Source organism: Micropterus dolomieu, linkage group LG05, assembly GCF_021292245.1.
Source record: "Micropterus dolomieu isolate WLL.071019.BEF.003 ecotype Adirondacks linkage group LG05, ASM2129224v1, whole genome shotgun sequence".
NCBI lineage: Eukaryota > Metazoa > Chordata > Actinopteri > Centrarchiformes > Centrarchidae > Micropterus > Micropterus dolomieu.
Genome location: NC_060154.1, coordinates 7,596,057 through 7,614,259, shown reverse-complemented (window position 1 = coordinate 7,614,259; position 18,203 = coordinate 7,596,057). Strand labels below are relative to the sequence as shown.

The 18,203-nt window shown below is 39.0% G+C and overlaps 2 protein-coding genes across 16 annotated transcripts in view; one reads left to right on the top strand and one right to left on the bottom strand.

Annotated features, from left to right (window-relative positions):
- Window positions 1-3,179: 3,179 nt before the first annotated feature.
- Window positions 3,180-12,799, bottom strand: atg4c (autophagy related 4C, cysteine peptidase). The gene is made up of 10 exons (XM_046050430.1): window positions 12,386-12,799; window positions 11,710-11,793; window positions 11,064-11,294; window positions 8,715-9,054; window positions 8,185-8,255; window positions 6,994-7,196; window positions 6,656-6,734; window positions 5,805-5,881; window positions 5,204-5,323; window positions 3,180-4,763 (listed from the first exon to the last, which is right to left on the bottom strand). The coding sequence occupies exons 1-10, from the start codon at window positions 12,459-12,461 to the stop codon at window positions 4,596-4,598; spliced, it is 1,449 nt and encodes a 482-aa protein (XP_045906386.1). The 5' UTR covers window positions 12,462-12,799; the 3' UTR covers window positions 3,180-4,595.
- Window positions 12,800-14,408: 1,609 nt separating this feature from the next.
- The window catches only part of dock7 (dedicator of cytokinesis 7), a 61,883-nt gene continuing 58,088 nt past the window's right edge, over window positions 14,409-18,203 (top strand). For 7 of the 15 annotated variants that reach the window (XM_046050044.1, XM_046050042.1, XM_046050040.1 and 4 more), the window contains exon 1: window positions 14,439-14,525. In XM_046050044.1, coding sequence (XP_045906000.1) covers window positions 14,488-14,525 — 38 coding nt within the window. In that variant the 5' untranslated portion in view covers window positions 14,439-14,487. Of the gene's footprint in view, window positions 14,526-18,203 lie in introns of all 15 variants that reach the window. The other 8 variants (XM_046050048.1, XM_046050047.1, XM_046050034.1 and 5 more) reach the window with 4 other exon arrangements.

Sequence of the window (18,203 nt, the reverse complement as noted above, 5' to 3'; positions counted from 1 at the left end):
CAGATCTAAAGTTATGTCCCCTTTCTGTGAAAACAAGTTCTAAAGTTGCCATTTCGGAGTACCTTGCCATCCTCTAGTAAAATTGTTGGTTTAGGACCAGGGTCGTGTCATATTCAAACATTTGATTACTAAACCATAATGACTAAAAACAAGTGAAACTCATTACATCTTGTGTTTGCCTTTTTTTTTGAGTGCATATGTTTTAATGAATGATGAGTTAAATCTCGGCAATATGTTTGAAATGACTAACACAATACAATACACAATACTAAGAATCCTTTTCCAATAATGATATGCAAAATCACATATCAACTAATCAAATTGAAATGAAGGACTGTGCTTCACTGCAAACCTTTCATGTGTCTTTAAAAACCTAAATAAACTATTTGTTAGCTTTAAATTACAATTTGTTTGGAATCATTGAAAAAAATTATTTTGCAAAAGGAAGTAATATAAGTAACTATATACTCACAATAGGAATCCTGTGAAAGTCAGTAAATACTGAATTATTGCCAAGTACAATGATGGGTCTGTGGTTCATCAAAAGATCACATACTTCTTGTTGCCACATTTTTTTGGAAAAGGGTACAAACGTTTCAGCATACAAACATTTATACACTGGTGATTCTTTTAAATAATATGTTACAAGAAAAGCAGTTTTAATTAGGCTGAAAATATGTTTCTCCTGAGCAACCTTTGACCTAATATGTAGTGTAAGTCATGTTCATGTGGTGTAGCACCCTTAAAGCTCCTGTCCTGTGTGGTGCTGATTAATCACAGCATCATGACATCTGTCTGGCTTCAACCCAGAAGAGATGTGTGAGGCATGCAATGCCTCAGCATTTCTCCAGGAGCTCCTGTGAACAGGATAGATGGGGGATGACTTGTTGGAAGGAGATGGGTGGAGACAAGTGGACAGTTGCGTGGACAGACTTGAGACTCTGAATGCAGCCTGATGCAGCGCAGGCCGTATTTACGCTCTGACGGCTGCGGGATCTGGGAGCCAGATATATTTAGCCGCCTAGAGATATCGTGCCGAGATGAGATTTCAAAGTGAAGTACCTGTTTGAAGATGCATAGCATTCCACAAGGGTGGGCAAGGGCTACTGGGTATAAATCTAGCACCCCTGCACCTGGTGTGAAGATAGGGAGGGAGTGTGACACCTAAGATTTAGAATGACTTATACACAAGTCAAACATGTGTAAACTACACATTCATCCATATAAATTTACACACTACCTATGTATGGAAAAGACTGGACACTTCACTTCTTAGCTCTGTGACATCCACGCAGTATTGCACACACACACACACACACACACATTTACATTCACACACAAACGCAGAGTATGCATATTATATTTTCCCCTGTGTCTTTTTCTTTTTGTTAAATCTAATTCTCCTGCTTGTTCTCAGCGTCATCCATCATGGTCTGATCTTGGCTGTAGGAGATCCTGAGAACCACGGAATTAGAGGAAATAGAAACAGCACTTTGTGGTGTATCACAATCGCCTTCTTCAGCAGAGCTAAATGACACAAATTTGATTGTATTGTCATGGAAAACAGAATTATTTTATAGGTTGACATTGTAAGACTCAGAAAGCTAAAGACACCCCACTCAGGACTCAGAATATGTGAAGCTTCCATAGGCCTGGAAGGGAAGTAACTCATTGCATTATATATGTTGATACCATTCATTTCTATTTTCTTAGTTTTAAAGATGTTGTCTTTGACATTGTTGACAAATTAGCCTCAAAACGTCGCATACATTCCTACATTTAATGGAAAATGAATAAAGGTGATTATGTTGTGAATGTTGCTTTGTACTCAGTTTCCTCTCTCATTTTGTATTAATAATATTTTGATGATAACATCCAATAACTCAACCTAAATGCCTTTAACAGATTCACCCAGCTGCTCTCAGATCACAACTTTTGTTTGTGGATTAAGTCCCAAAGGTCTCCTTGTTCCAGTGAAGGCTGTAGGACTAGACCTAATAAGGGGTTTACTCCAAACACAGGTATAATCTTAAGATATTAGAAGTCCTTATTTGATCCCCTTCCATGTTGATCCCTCTAAGGGCTGCATGCCATAAATAATTTCTTCCTGTGGATGACAAAAAATAAAATCTTTATTGGGCATCCCCCTCTCACACGCTGAGGAATGACTCCCGTGGACTCCCTCTTTGTGAGGAATTTGCTTGGCTGCAGATATTTTCAGGAATCTGCAATGTCAATGACACTTTAGGCGGCTGTGTTAAACAGGAGGGCATGGTGTATGTGTCTGTCTCTGTTTGTGTGTGTGTGTGTGTGTGTGAGAGATCGGCTTGCTTTGTAAAGCCACCACTGGCTCATTGCATTTCCCTCGAGCCTGTGACTCATTAATCAAATATTCATACATCCCCTGTAAATACATGGAGAACACAGCCAACCCTCAGCGTGCTGTATGCCCCCCAGCAAAAATGTTCTTTCATGTTTCTAACATAAATCCCCAAATGTCCCAAACCCCTCCCTGAGCCTCCCTCCTGTCCATTCAACTCTTACTCTTCTGTTCCATCTTCCAAACTTGGAGAATGTCGCCAGTCCTTTGCTCTTGCATACTTGATGTTCCCGCTCTGTCCACACAGCCGGTCGGCTGTCCTCTTTAAAAAAAGAAAAAGACATGGACGAACAAAGATCAGACAGGGGATCTAAATGATGCCTTTATGTGTTTTGCCATTGCCTTTCTGTGGTAGAGAACAGATTTGGGATTCTTCTTCAATTCTCACCCTTGCCCTGGCTCCCTCACAGAAGGGACAGTTCCCTCTTTTAAAAAGCAAGGCTCATCATAATACAAGAATTTGTATTGTACAGGAAAACAGTCCAGCAAGCTCAAACTAGGGGGGCAACACACAGATTATCCATGGTAACAGAGCTTTGCACACAAGGATATTTTCTTTTCCTCCACAGAGGAACACAGTTGCCGCCAGTGTCACTGGGTCACATTTTTTCCGGTCCCTGGTTAATGGGCTGTAGAGATGGTTAGCACGTACGATTAGTTTTAATCTACTACATTTGACTGGGAGAGAAAGGGATTGAATACATTTCAACACACCACTGAGGTTTGTATCTAGCACTGAAAATGAAGCAAATAATTTTTTTCAAATTCTTCAATTGGACCCAAAAGAAGCAAACCGATGTCAAATATTTGGACTTTATTCCTTTTTTGCCTGGCAGTGTTAAAAATATTTTTCAGATACACTATAAGTTAATTTATGCAAACAGCCATGCAAGTGTTGTAATGCAGGAAAGCACATACAAAAGATTCAGAATAATTCAGTGTTTTGAATTTCAAAGTGCGTTATCAAGTTCAGTAGCCTAAAATGTGTTCTAGCATACGTGTTCACTTTTAGTTTAAGGTGTAGTAACTATAAAAGTGAATCTCAAGAATGCCAATAAATCATTTAGTCACTCACTACTGGAGAAAAATTCAAAAGTAGGAAATATAGTAAGAAACATAACATGAAATGTAAAATGTTAAAGAAAATCCATTTTGTATGAAAGAATGCTTTGAAATAATATCCCTCTGATTTCTTTATGGTTGTGTAGTTTGCTACTTCAAATAAATTCAACTATTTTATACTAAATATATCAATTCCCTGAATCTAACTTAAGACTCTAAATGTTTGTTAGACATATGTAGTATACACTTTTACATCTAAAGAATACTATTGTAAAATGAGTAATAATGTATAACATACAGTGCTTAGTGAGATATAGCTGATGTTATCCCTTTGACAATCTCCTGTCACAACTGGTCACTTGCACTTTGATGCATAACCCAGTCAAAATTAATACCACTCAAAAACACACTATTGCAAGCATATAGTCATATCATCACACAACATGTGTTTTTAAAGCATGTGTCTCTGTTGCTTCTGTTGTTGAGGTGTTTCAGATGGGTGAAGAATTAATCTTGTTTGATTAAATGTTTTTGGCAGAGACGTTTGGAAATGATCTTCAGAGAGCCCTTAGCTTATATTAATTAAGGCTTTTACAATACTACTCATAGCCTAATACAAAACAGACTTCAGAAAACACTAAATACTGTAGGTGTAGCCCTGTGAAAATATTTTCAAGTGGGCCAACATTGATTTAAGTCATAGTTACTGTTATTGTTTTATGACACTGTTAGCCTTGAAATCTCCAAAAATCTGATGTGTTGATATAGGCGCTATCAACAGCTTGTCTTAAGTCCATAAAATTACAAATAACGGTGTAAAATGAAGTGTTCCCCTAGATATTCCTCTTCTCTAGATGAGTATCTAAAAATGTCACTAAATTAAGGAGAGCACCAAAACAATGTCCCAAGGCTTACTGACAAAATGTTCAGCAAGCTTACATTGCCAGGCAACAAATACCAGTTAGTAATAGCTTTGGCAAGAATTGCTCTGCAACAGTGAAGTTTCCAGGACGCATAAACTGAATTACTAGAGTTAAAAAAAGTTACACAACCTTCAGTGTCACAACAGGCTCAGACACAAGGCTTTGGGTATCAAGAAGTTTCATTCATTAAAAGAAGAAGTTCCCCTTCAGTAGTCTTTTAAACAGCTCTGTCAAAGCAGCACAAAGTCGCCAGCAGTGGTGACCGTCCTCCGCGGGTCACGGATGAAGGGCCATTCTCTCTTCTCTGGGGTCAGGCTGGCCGACAGGTCGTAATCTCTGCCATGACCTTGCACAAAAGTGAACGCGGGGTATTTCTCCTTCGCCGATGGCTGCAGCACCTGGAAAAACAACAGATCAGAGGAGTGCTAGTGTTACACCATACTATATATTTCACAACAGTTTGCTTTGAATTTCATCAGTTAACCTAATGAGGGCCATCTTATGTTCTTTCTTGTGTTGCCACCAGATAAATTACAGTATATTAATTTTAATATAATTTCTATAGAGTCTTCTAAGCAGAAGTGTGACAGGTTTAAAGAGGGAAGACTGGTTTACACCATCTAGCCAACATGTTGACTGGTTTGAGAAGCAAAGTAAGAACTCTGTCAGATTCATGGCCAAATGGTGCCACCTAGTGGTCAATCTACTGGTCAACCTCATCACACATTTTTTCAGGGTACAAAAATGAATTAACCTTTGTGATAATAGTAACTGTGAACTTTTGGCAGTGGTGAAGTGATTTTAAGGAGTCCTGTGTTAAGGCAGTACTATTCCTTACCTTAGACAGCTCTTGTCTGATTCTCTCATAGTCTTCAACACTTCTAGAGTAGAAACCTATGGTGCAGCTTGGGTCCATCTTGCTGAAAGGCATCTTCTTTGGTGAGGGGCAATGATATGACTAAACAAAAACATTAGAAAATATTCATCTAGCTGAAGGGCCAAATATTGTACAACAACTGAGGGGGAATACATACACTCCATGCCAGCGTCAACAGCGAATAAGATGTAGTCTGCATTATTTGATGAGTGAAATCCTATTTATCTGCTGTCACAGCATCCATAAATTTACAACTCTGGTGTGTTGTCACATTGTATAACACTGCATGCAAAAGCATAAAACAAAGTTGCTCTACAGTACTGGTTGCTGATTTTTATGTATGGGTCCTGAAATATTCAGGCTCACACTACCTGATCCAGTATTTGCAGTATTTCTCTTAAGTGGCAGCTTCACACATCTGAGCAGCAAATAAATCAGCAGATAGGGACTCTGTAATTGGGCCGAGGGCTGCTTTAAGATTCATACCCTTAAGTACTAACAGAAACTATTAAATTCACATTACTGGGGTCCCAGTCAGCTCGTCTGTGTAATTTCACATTACCTGGAGAGGGAAATCGCTTGTGCTGACATCCACAAAAGACTGACAGTAATGAGGGTCCATGTAAATCAAGCTGTCATCTGCAAGGACAAAACAAAAGACAAGTTATTCAAAAACATCGGATTATTACAAAAACGCACTTCTCTCCAATTTCTATGCAGAGTAGCTCAAAGTCACCCGCTTGGCCTACTGTTAGGCTTGTGTGCGTCAAATATGCCTCCCAGAAGGTTGTTTCTTTTTAATATCCACCAGGGTGGATTAAATTCTGCATAATCAGATGCGTTTGTACAAGCACATTCTTTACACCCACAAAAAAGAGGTTGTCATTTAATTTTTGTGTGGGGGAATTACTTTTACAAACACGCAATTATATTCGACCATTTGCATAAGATAAATGCTGCGCTGAGCTGCGCCTTGGCAGGGAAAATGTATTGCTTGTCATTTAGACATCATCCACCACTGTATTTCAAATTGGTAAAATGTAAATGCGTAAATATTGACTGCCAAGATGTACAACTGAAGGTTCCTCCTGGCTCCTGAAGGTGATGAAGAGTGGCTCACTTTGGGGCCTGGATGAAATTTAATGCATGCCTCCTATGGAAATCAATTACAGCTCACAACTTGGGAGGTTTACTTGTGATAAATGGGTGAGGCTTTGATGGGTCAGAGAGAATAAAGTAAGCGTTGCTTCACTTGCTTCCCTCTCCACTCCTCTACGTTTTCCTCACGCAAACAGGAATACATTAACTTACTTTGTCTCTTCACATAAGAAGGGTATATTATGCAAAATAATCTGCTATTCACACCAACCTCTCTGTGTGTCTTTCTCTGTTTTGCATTATGCTAACACTAACCTTGAAATCCTACAAAGTAGCAGGCCTGTTTGGGTTTCCCTCCGATGATGCCTATGCAGTACTCCAGACTCAATATGCTCTAAATTCAGAGAAAGGGAGAGAGAAATACAAAGTACATCTGGCTGGGAACCTAAATATTTTCATTTTGTTTCCCACATACTATATTACAGTAAAACAGATATTTTGAACTCACCATTCCCCACAGTGACCACTTCCTATTTATGGTATGATAATAACTTTTACCGCTATGAGTGTATATGTGTAAATGTTGTGATCAAACACCAAATGATCAAATTATATTAAAAAAAGTTCAAAACTGATCTACATGTATCTCTCACCTTTGCAAAGTTAAAATACTCAGGGTTTGTCTTCTCCCCTCCCAGGCGCACAGGGATGAGGATGATGACAGCTTGGCTATCTGACGGGGTGGAGGCTGACACTGGTTGGTCATTCTGTAGGGAAGGAGGGGCATTTGACCTCTCACCAGAGGCCTGCCCTGCTCTTGGTGCCCTATGGCTATCGATGACATCAGCACTGTACACTGTGGAGGATCAATAAAACAAAGGTCATTTGTCTGCCTCCATGTCTGCCCTGTATGTCAATCTATCAGCCATCCTGTCTATTTATCAGGCTCTCAATCTTGTCTTTTTGTAGCCATTCCTGGTTTTTGCAGTAAATGGGCTATGTTTTTACAGTTATGTGTTTGCCAAAGATGCAAAGTTCTTCTTCAAATTGTCCAAAATATACATATTTTATCCATTTTTTTTTTTGCAAATATGCTTTGTCTGACTTGTGAGTCTTTTTGGTTTAATCTATTCATGGCTACCTGCAACTAACAATTATTACCTCTCAGTTACATTAACAATTAATCATTTAATGGCTAGTATGTCAAAACACAGTGAAATGTCCCAAAAGTCACAATTTCTTGGAGCCCAATGTAACTTTTCCAAACTGCTTCTTATGTCCAGCCAACCGATCCAAAACCCAAACAGATTCAATTTATTTATAAAATCAGCAATTCCTTACATTTTCAGAAGCAGAAAACAATAAATGTTTTGCATCATGTAGATCTTCATGGACATAAAAGATTAATAATTGATTGTCAAAACTGTTGACGATAAATGTTATATTCTAAATGATATTTCATTAATCCAATAACTGTCTGAGGCCTAAATTCCATTATGTACAGACGGTCATGGTGCACAAGTTCAATTCACTCCCACTGTCTCTCTGTGACTTTCTGACATCAAACTCATAACACACCAAGATACTTGCTTGAGCTATCTTCTGCTCTGGCTATTGAGAAGACAAACATTAATCAAAACCCAAGTTAGTGGGGTTAAGAAGAGGTTGGAGTGGGACGTTATAGATTTTTGTAGTGGATGTGTTTGTTGGGGAGTGAGGTTCCTGTCACCCTTCTAAGCAGCTCCATAGTCTTCCAGCAGCAGAGAGACGGTGGAAAAAGAAGGGTCAGTTTGGGCGCCATGCCCAGTATCCTGTTTTATCAACAGCAGGCTCATCTTTCATACCTGTGCAGTCCTGGGAGACATACGCAGTTATACCCGCCAAGCCAGGGTCCATCGCTTCCTCGACAGCTTTCCTAAGAGAGAGACAGAGAGAGAGAACACAGAGATCAAATAATAACACATGGACATGGAAACATTACTAGGCTGATAAAGAGGCTGGTAGCAATGTCCGATGTGGTTGGTAGTTCATATGCATTATTATATTTATACAACTTGAGTTATTTAATATATTGTACACACACACCCACACACACACACACACACACACCCACACACACGATTTGTTGGTTACACCCTCTTGAATAGAAAAGTTTGCTTTCTTCATTTAATACCACGGTAAAATTCACAACTTTTTAAATTTAAATTGTATATACTAAATGATAGATCCAATTAATATGATTGCTATAGATTAATCACTTAACAAAAATAATTGTGATTGCTTTGCCCTTAAGAATAATAAATAATTCTGTGATCAAAGCCAGAAGGTGCATGTGGATATGTGTATCCTCTTAAATCAAACTTTTTAGACTTACTTGAAGATGTGTGCTACCACAGCAGGCCCATACCAGTCCCCTGCCTGTTTCCCCATTGCCAGGCCCAAGCGTACCAGCCTGTGGAGGCCTAACTGAGCCGAAGGACTGTCCCCAAACCAGGATACCAGAGTACGGTGGTACATCTCTTTCCAATGTGCATCTGCCTCCTCTGCAGATCCCTGGCCCTGGGCTTGGTACATGGGTGGTGATCCATGATTCGAGGGCCTGGGGGAACCTTGCAGAGAAGCCTCCAGAGAGGCCACCAGACGCTTGGCTGCAGATGTTGTCCACGTCTCTGTGTCCAAAGGCTGGAGCGTCAGTGCCTTCGACCAGGTCCAGTCTGTGGAGGAATCAATCATGTATAAAACCTCAGTTACAATCAACATTAGAGAAAAACGTTTTTTTAAAATAAGTTTTAAAGTCGCCTATGGATACAAATGTTATTAGACCTTAGAACCATATTTTGTAAACCACTGATCCTATATTTCTGTGGATACAAATTTACATAGGATTATTTTACATGTTTCTTGGCATAATTAATTGAATATTATTATCATATTATGGAAATATTTGTAAGTGATTGAGATTAGTGAGATTAATACATACTTATAATCCCAATTTAGAATAGTAAATTTTTTTAGGCCTAAGTGGATGCCACTTTCTCAAAAACACCTTTGACAAAACTCAATACTTAAGCTGATGATACACGGAGCAACTTTTAGAGCAATGGTGCTGGGCAATGTTGCTGTCAATGGTAATGAGTAAAGATTACTACCGTAATCGCCTTCTCCCGCCACTCCTGCCACCCTCCCCGCACCGCCACTATCTGTTCAAAACATAGTCAGACTTGCCACTAGCAATATTGTCCCGTGTATCATCAGCTTTAGAGATGAGATTTGATTTAAAATATTGAAGGAAATTTTAGGGATATGATAGGATAGGCTCAAATGTTAATGACAAAACCATAGATAAACAATTCATGCATAACATCAAGATCTTACTTGTAGTGCCAGAAAAGCCTACATGTTTTCTAAACCTGATATCAGTTATGGAAAATTATGAAATGACCAGGTATCTATGAGGATCTCTGAACCCGATTATTCAACACATCAAAGTTCCATTTAGAGCATCACCACTGAGAACAAAAAGTCTTTCAGAACTTATGAAATTTAAGGTTTTTGCTTTACACAGACAGAACCTTGTGCGCTTCAGAAACAGAATAGGTGTCATTCTGTTCAATTATAAGTTTAAGCGTCCCAGTATTTCACTTTAACGTGCCTTAGCCTTACAAACAGGGTGGGAGCCGAAGGTGGAGAAAAAGGGAGTGGCCCAGGCTATAAAATGGGCCAGAGTCTAAAGCATTAAGAAAATGACCTTGATTCAAAAGTGAATCAAAGTGAAATTAATCAATAAATATCCTTAAGTGGCCATTAGTCATTTTATAGAGAAATATTTCATTAGTGACATATTTTAAATTTGACAGAAGAACAAGTTTTAAATATTGTTTTCTAAATGACTGCATTAAACTGGCAGTCATCTCATTATGTGGACCCATAATGTCCAGGACACTTCAGAGACAATAGATCTGACAAAGATATGAGGAATTCACTCATTTTAAATGCCTTGCATCAACTGAATTAAATGTTCACTTTCAGGTTGAGAATGAGGTAACTGTCAAAAGTGGCTACAAAAGAGACACTGAACTAAAAGTAAATAAAGAAACTTAATGAGGCACAGCTGCAGTGCATTTCAAAATGAAATGAGTATCAGACCTAATCAAAAATGACCTGGAGTCTAATTTACAGTTCATACACATATCATCATCACATATCAAATGCAGCTACTATTTTTTTTACCTGCTGGTTAAATTGTCCCATTTAGATATTTTTATTGTAATATGAAAACTTTTGCTGATGATATCAATGTCCCATCTCCACATTCATATGCAGTAGTTCCATAAATGAACACCTTGGGACTGCAGGGTGCAAGCACCCTCCAAATATCTGCCATACTGGCAGTTTCCTCTCTTGGTCAAAGGCACTTCAACTGTGGATGTTAAATAAGAAGGTAGATATATACTACAAGCCCCAGTCTCTCATCTTTAGAAGATCTAAAAGATTTTGTATTCTCTCCTGTCCCATTGATCAACTCATCACCCCTCAGATTTATCCTTGGTGGGTCCCAACCCCCATGTTTGGGAACCTCTACTTTAAACTGCTACAAGCCCCAGCTGTGACTTTGAACTGAGAAGAATCTGTTGGCATTTTTTGTCTACACTTTTAATACATCTTGTTAGATCACTGCAAGGGTTGCACTGTAACTTAGGTGCGGTACCATCCTTCCGCTCACCTCTGCCCAAGAAGTGCAGAATAAGTGCCTGAGCCAGCATCATCTGCCCGGCTCTCAACATGCAGCCCCAGCCACAGTCGGAGGTCAGGGTGGAGCCGGGCAGTGGAGGGAACTCCTCCCTGTAGGTGAGCCACACTCTGGATGCAAAATCCTTGCGGAAAGCTTCCACATTCCCCATGATGAAGTCCTCGTCAGAGGCGTCATCGCAGGATTCTGTAGGACTGTCAATATCTGAGGCAAACAAATGACATGTGATCCACTCAAGATTTGCAGTTAACTTTTTTCATCTTGTGGTCTGTGGGGATGACAAATTTTCTGGCTCAAGTTAATCAAGCATTATGAATTTCTATTTCTGATTTTAACCTAATGCACAAGTAGCGAGTACATTAATGTCAGTGTCATTGCAAATACACTGACTATGAGTCACAAACATACATACAACACAAAACATGATACACAAATAGATGAATTATCCACAAATAAACACATGGATTGATTGATTTAACCCTATAAAAAGCTTGTATCTCAAGTCAAGTCAGATATGTGCATATGTATGTGAAGTTCATTACAGTGTGTTAAAGGTACAGGATTAAGTGTGTATTTTAATTTTATCCTTCGTGTTTGTGCATATGTGTGCACACCATACCTTCAGCCTTAAAATGGTAATATTTTCCGAGGAGAAGCACTGGGGAATTTCTGCTGAAAGAGGTCTTTGATTTTAGAGCCCAGCCTAAGATACACAATAAAAAGACAATATTTTCTGGTTTTATTGATGGTTAAAAAAGAAACACACAAACTATGGGGTGACCTACTTACTCAGCTGACTGGCACACCTACTTTAAAACACCCATTGTTCAATGTTCTGGGGCGGTTCCAAGATTCCTGCCTGTTATAATATTCTGTTTTTCTTCACTTCCTGATACATAAAAAGGCAGTGAATAAACATTGGTTTTCTAAATAAAAAGAAACATAGCAGAAACTTCAATCTTAGTGAGCTGAAAAACTAAAATGTCACACACAAACCAATGTATGGTACAGTATGACAAAGAACTATTTTAAGGGCTGACTCAACAGCATTAGGCTCTTGTCTCATTGAACTCTGATGCTTGTTTTTATTTGTGCATTATCTTGTGTCTGCAGTACACTGTATTGTTAAGCTCTCTGCATTTCATTTTTACAAGTTCCAATTAAGGTAAATTCAAATTTTGTCACAAAAATAAGATTGTGCACAGCAGTAATGCATGGAAAGAAACAAAGTGGATAGAGAGGACTAAGCCTGTACGGCTGGTGTTTGTGTGTAAGGGTCTCAGCAAATTACTTACTGTACTTCACATTATGCCAGGCTGACAAGAACTTTGTCTTCAATTTTTCCACTTCATCGCTCCCTTTATTCTCCATTTGAACCAGGAAGGGATGGAACCCATTCCCACACAGCCTACAACCCCAAACCGTGGTGTGCAGAGTAAACACACATACAGAGTTGACTGTAGCAGTACCACTTCTCCACTTCAGAATGCAACCACTAACGTTACATTGTTTCCCCCCTCACGGCCACTATGTAGCTCCGTACAAAAGTTACAAGGTCACAGTGTGTTACTCTGATAATTCAACACATTGGATGTCTTCCATGACTAGCTGTGAAACTTAACACTCTTCTCCGATCGCTAATGTTTACACGGAGGAAGTGAAGACATGTGATCTAACGGTGTTTCCGCCGGGACCAGGAAGTGGGGGCAGGTCCGCGAAGGCTCGAATGTTTGAATGATATAGCCCGACCACAGCCCGACCGGGCGGTGTTAGACCCGTTCCGACTATTCACCGTGTCCTGAATGAATTTTCCACTTGTTTGTGTTAATAGTTTTGTATCATAACGTGCGCGTTGTTGTACGAAGGCGGGGCGACTGATAAAAAGCCACGGGCGCATCACTTCTAATTCATTTTCGTGATTACATTGCTGCTATTACATTTACAATGGTATGTTGATGGTAATCTAAGAATAAGTTTCTTTATTTATCTGTGACTAACCCATCATGGTTCCATCACGCATCATACTTAGTTTGATTCTTTTTTTTTCTTTCTTTCCTTTTTTTTTATACCGGTGTCAGGATTTTGCCAGTTGTTTCTTTAACTTGATTGTTTCCTGTACTTTTCATGCTACTTTATTTCTCATGTTATCAGCTGGCAATTGATTTTAAAATATGGAGCCGACGTCTATTTGGTTGTTTGCTGTGAACTTCTGTGTTTGTATAGTCCTACACTGTATTTTTTTGTACACAAGCCTCTTTTGAGAATGAAATTCTGGCGTCATCGATCCGATCAGACTACATTTTTAAATAAAGCTTAAACTAAGCATCCTTTTTTGTTTTTGCATCTTAAACTAAGCATGCACAATAATGAGCATGCTTGTGCATTACAGATTTTGTATCGTCTTGTTGGTTTTGTTAAAGTAATTACTGCACAAGGAAACTCTTAATTTTCATTGCAGAATACCAAAGATGGAAGAAGCCTGAGAGAAAATGCTTAAAAAGTAACACGTAAAAAGAATCACGTAATCAGATATGTACCTTACTGTTTAAGGTTCATATCAGAATCAGCTTTACTGCCAGGAGGAATTTGACTCAGGATTGTACATTGCTCACGATGTGCTTACTTATACAATAATACAATAATAAAATCAGACACAGGCTACAGTATAGAGAACACATGTATACACACTCTAAACCAAGAGTGACACATAGTGCAAGGAGCAAAGAAGCAGGAGTAAATTATTTGTCAGAATTTCTTGGATTTTGCTTTTATTTGCTCTCTTTCCTACTTTGTACTGCAACTGCTGCACAACTATTTGCCTCAGATTAAATAAAGTTCTGTCTTACCTTATAACAAATATTTAAACTTGGACGTTATCCTTTATATAGTTTAATGTGCATTGTTTAAAATTATAAAATGTCATTCATATCTGGTCTTGTGTATGTATAATCTTCCAGGTAAAATCATAAGGTTTAAAAAACAACGACAAATTTCAATCAAAGTATTGGAATTGCTGTCTTGCAATGAATGTTTAAGTTGGCCAGATTTCAAAGATAAATAATCAGGGAGTAAGTGAAGAATGAAAACGCATATTCCTTCCTTTGCAAAAATGTTTCAGTACCAATGCATTTTGATAAATTACATTTATATTGGTGAATATTATGTAAAATATTTAAATAAATCTGTCCAGCTGTTCAATGTCCAAGCTTTATTCCTCACAGTACAGCGTGCAGGGGCTTTTCATTGGGTGTGTTCTGTTGCACACCAATATGGTCATTACGGTAATGATCCCATTCTCTCGTTTTCCCGTTTTCCCTGTGGCCGTAGTGAGTGAGTGGAAAGCTGAATCTGCCTGCCTGCCTGGGAATTTCGTTTAAGCACGTCAGCGGCCACTGCCATGGCTGAACGCCGCGCCTTCGCCCAAAAAATCAGCAGGTAACGACTTGAGACCTAGAAACGAGCTCGTAAAAGACACACCGAGCACTTTGTCGGTTTTATATAGGTCGCCCTCAGACCACTGCCGAGGGAACCCTGTGAAGGAGGCCCAGCCACCAGAACGGCCTGGCTGCTCCAAGCTAGCCGCTTGTTAGCCAAATCGGCAGAGATGATTAGACCCACCCAAACAGACAGCGACACAGCTAGCGGCTGGTCTCTTCTACCTACTACTGAATGCTAACAAAGGAGCAAGATGCACTATTGTTGTAATAAATGTATCCAAGCAAAATAGGAGTTAGGTTTTCAGTAACCGAAATGGACTTACTGTTAAATGAAAACCGTTAATTTTGGACAGTTAGCTAGCCATCTTGCCTACAGTAGTTCGCTAACGATGGGCAGCTACTGGCTCTGGTGGAGATGTGACTGAACTTTGTAGAGTTATGTTTTAAACAAGAACCCGTTGAAAAGAGACATATCGTTGTTTTACAGTAAGACTGTGACCAAAAGCCTTCATCCACAGCTATCAAATGTCGATGTTATAATCTCTTCCCCGCCCCTTAGACAGATTAAAGTAATCTCTTTAACAAAGGGCTTTGTGCTAGCTGTCAATAACCTTCATCCCAGGCGATAGATAACGTTAGATCAGGTAGAGATGAAATATTGTCTCCCACAGCTATAAACATGTTTTAATAACTGTCATTGCTGATCAGTTAATACACAGTTAAGTCATTGTTGTTGTTACTGAGCCAAAAACAACTGTATTTGAACCACTGTCAGATGTCTTTACTTGATGAAATGAGATTTTACACCCTTCCGGAAAGGTTATGATGATCTGAGGTTTTTGGAAAGGAGGAGCATGTGCTGTCACTTTTGTTTTCATTTTCTGTTTGGAAAAACTAGGTTATTACAAAAGGCCATGCATTTTGTCCAGTGTTTTTACTTGTTAGAAATTGCTGTTGAGCCCAGTTCATTTAGCTATAGGCCAACACAACCATTATAGGCTGGACTCTGAAGTTGTAGCAGCTATGATCATGCAGAATCTCCATTTCTTTGTTGGTGTCAGGACTGGAGGAGTACGAGTTTTTATTGTAGTATAAAATTCAATTCCCATTCATCAAAATCACATCCAAGCACTAGGATTTCATACTGATTGATGGATGGAATGGACACACCCTCCCCATGGCAGGTTATTCACCCACAGAGTGAGGCAGAGATGCCTGATAAGATGGTCAGCTAACAACACATACCTTACAATGTAATGCCACATATTACGACATTATAATAAACTATGGCCTAGTATTCCAATCAAAAAATAACTTTCTCAATTTCTTTTTCTTAACAAACATTATAACCTTTACAAAGGGCACATTCATGCTTGTCTATTGTATCAGATTGCATTATATTGTGCAAGTCTTTATGATATTGTATCCACTTTATGAATGTGGGCAGTTTGCATCTCAGTGAATCTTACCTGAATAAATCAAGATTAAATAAAATAGCTAGTGGACACTGTTTACCTTGCTCACGTTATTTATTTTGCTGTGAAAAAAGGCACCCCCATTGTACTTGTTTAAGCATGCTGACTTTTAGTAATGAAAGCAAGTTAACTTTTGTCACATGTTGAGGCAAATTTAGATACTAAAATTCCCAGTGGCCTTGCTTAGAAGTTTAAATCACGTGTCTTAGTTGAATAGTTTGCCTATATTAAGATCTTCAATTGCGACCACTTTATATTTTGTTCCTGGGAGTTATTATTGTTATCATCTTGATGAAATAGCCACATGCTGTTTATTTTATCATGTTATTCCTCTGTGCAGTGACCAGTGCTAAGCCAAGGTCTAGAAAGAGGCATTGGGGAGGACTGTGGAATGTGTATATCGGTTCAGTGCTTCTGCCTTTCTCCAGTGGTGACACTGGCCACTGGATCTTTACTGTTGTACATTATCATGTTATGTTACGCTGGCAGTTGGGCCATGCAGCTTTCATTTTATCTTCCTTTTAGGCTTCAGGTTCATTTCTGTTTACACACAGTATTTTATATGATGGAACAGTGATGAACTCTGCACTTTAGTGGCTTTGAGGAAACCAGACTTGGTTTAGATGTTTGTAGTTTTGTGACCTCGCTGACTGGATCATACCTATTCCTTGCTCATCATTACTGTAATCATGGCTAAGAATTTAAAAGTAAAGTAACTGATTAGTTAATAATGATATTGCTTTCAGGGTGGAGAGCATAGAGAGACAGGAAAATGGGACAGTTTGTTGGTAAAGAAGAAAGTGTCCTTATAGCTTCTGTGTTACATGTGTAACATAACCTTGAGTCTTCAGAGTCTTTATCCTTGGTTCTAAGTTGTCATTCGTTTGTGTCACTTTGGGCTGCTTGCTGCGTTGTTATTTTGTTCGAGGCAAAGGTCTCTGAGTGGTTTTGGTGGTTGCTGTGATTTAAAGGACCTGTGTATGTGTGTGGCAACAGCAGTGGTTGAACACCACAAGCTTTGTGCTGACCACTGGGGTCCAGAGGTTTTTATTTCTTTCCTCTCTGTCAGGGTGTAATATATGCCACTGTCTGAGTCTCCATGAGCACAAAGAGAAAATCCTGAAAGGACAGGAAGTGTAATCCTCAGTGTTAGTCAGCCTAACTTTTGACTGCTTAACACTTAAGTGGACATTTGCAAAATCCAGCTGTATGTGTATATGTGAGGGCTGCTAATATTTGATTTTATTTTAGTTGAATAGCAGTAAGACTCACTCATATCACAATGTCAATCATTACTGCACAAAACTAAGACATTTTTTGATAACATTGCAATTCCTTGTGTTCTGAGGGACTGATACTAAAATGAATATTGCAATTTATTGTTTTGTATTTAATTCACAGCTAAAAGGTTATACATCACTAATTCTTGGGCTTAAAGTATTTCATTAAACTTTGTTAGGAAAACCTGAGGGGTATAAAATGCCTGGCTGGAATTGAACCTTGGACATGGCAGCTATGTGGTATTCACCTTACCATTAGATTGCATGAGAATAGATCATGTTGCTTAATTTGGCCATTTAAGGGGAATATTTTCCTCACTTACAAAGGTATTATACAGGTGTCATACAAGATTACCTTGCAGTATTGATCATAAAGTATCATAGCTCAATGTATTTGAGTATTGTGTATTGCAGAATCACCTGTATCCTAGTCCCATCACTAAAATGTTAAGTATATATTGTTACTTTCTAGGGTTGGGCGATCATCTCTGTTATCATATCTACAGGAGATCACTGATTGGTGATCTGATCGCCAGGGGGCGGTGTTACGTTGCAACAAGTCAGTGGAATGCCAGCATGGAAGAAACAGGCTTATTAGTTTTAAGAGAAACCACTAGAAACATTTGTAAATGCACAGTACAGTGTTTCCGAGTGTTTCCCACATTATTACCGTGTAACAGTGACGCCGTGCACGTGTGGCGGGTAGAAAGAAGGTATGTACGGCGTGTCAAAATTGACAACCCAGCTGTATTCTAACGTTAACACTGTCTCCGACATTGACAGTGTTGTGTTAAGAAAATAGATTAGCTGAGGGAGCGAGTGAACGAGCAAGCGGAGGCACTGAGTGAATCTATGCGCTGTGCGCAGCTCCACAATGAAATGATTTTACTCATTAAATAGTATATAGTATGTGGCGGTCAG

Bases quoted from the DNA above. Each gene is read 5' to 3' on its own strand.
- atg4c (XM_046050430.1), bottom strand. From the start codon at position 12,461: ATGGAGAATAAAGGGAGCGATGAAGTGGAAAAATTGAAGACAAAGTTC. The intron at 5,882-6,655 runs GTTAGTGTTAGC...TTGTCCTTGCAG, and splicing joins CTACTTTGTAGGATTTCAAG to ATGACAGCTTGATTTACATG. The intron at 4,764-5,203 runs GTAAGGAATAGT...TTGTTTTTCCAG, and splicing joins TCAGACAAGAGCTGTCTAAG to GTGCTGCAGCCATCGGCGAA.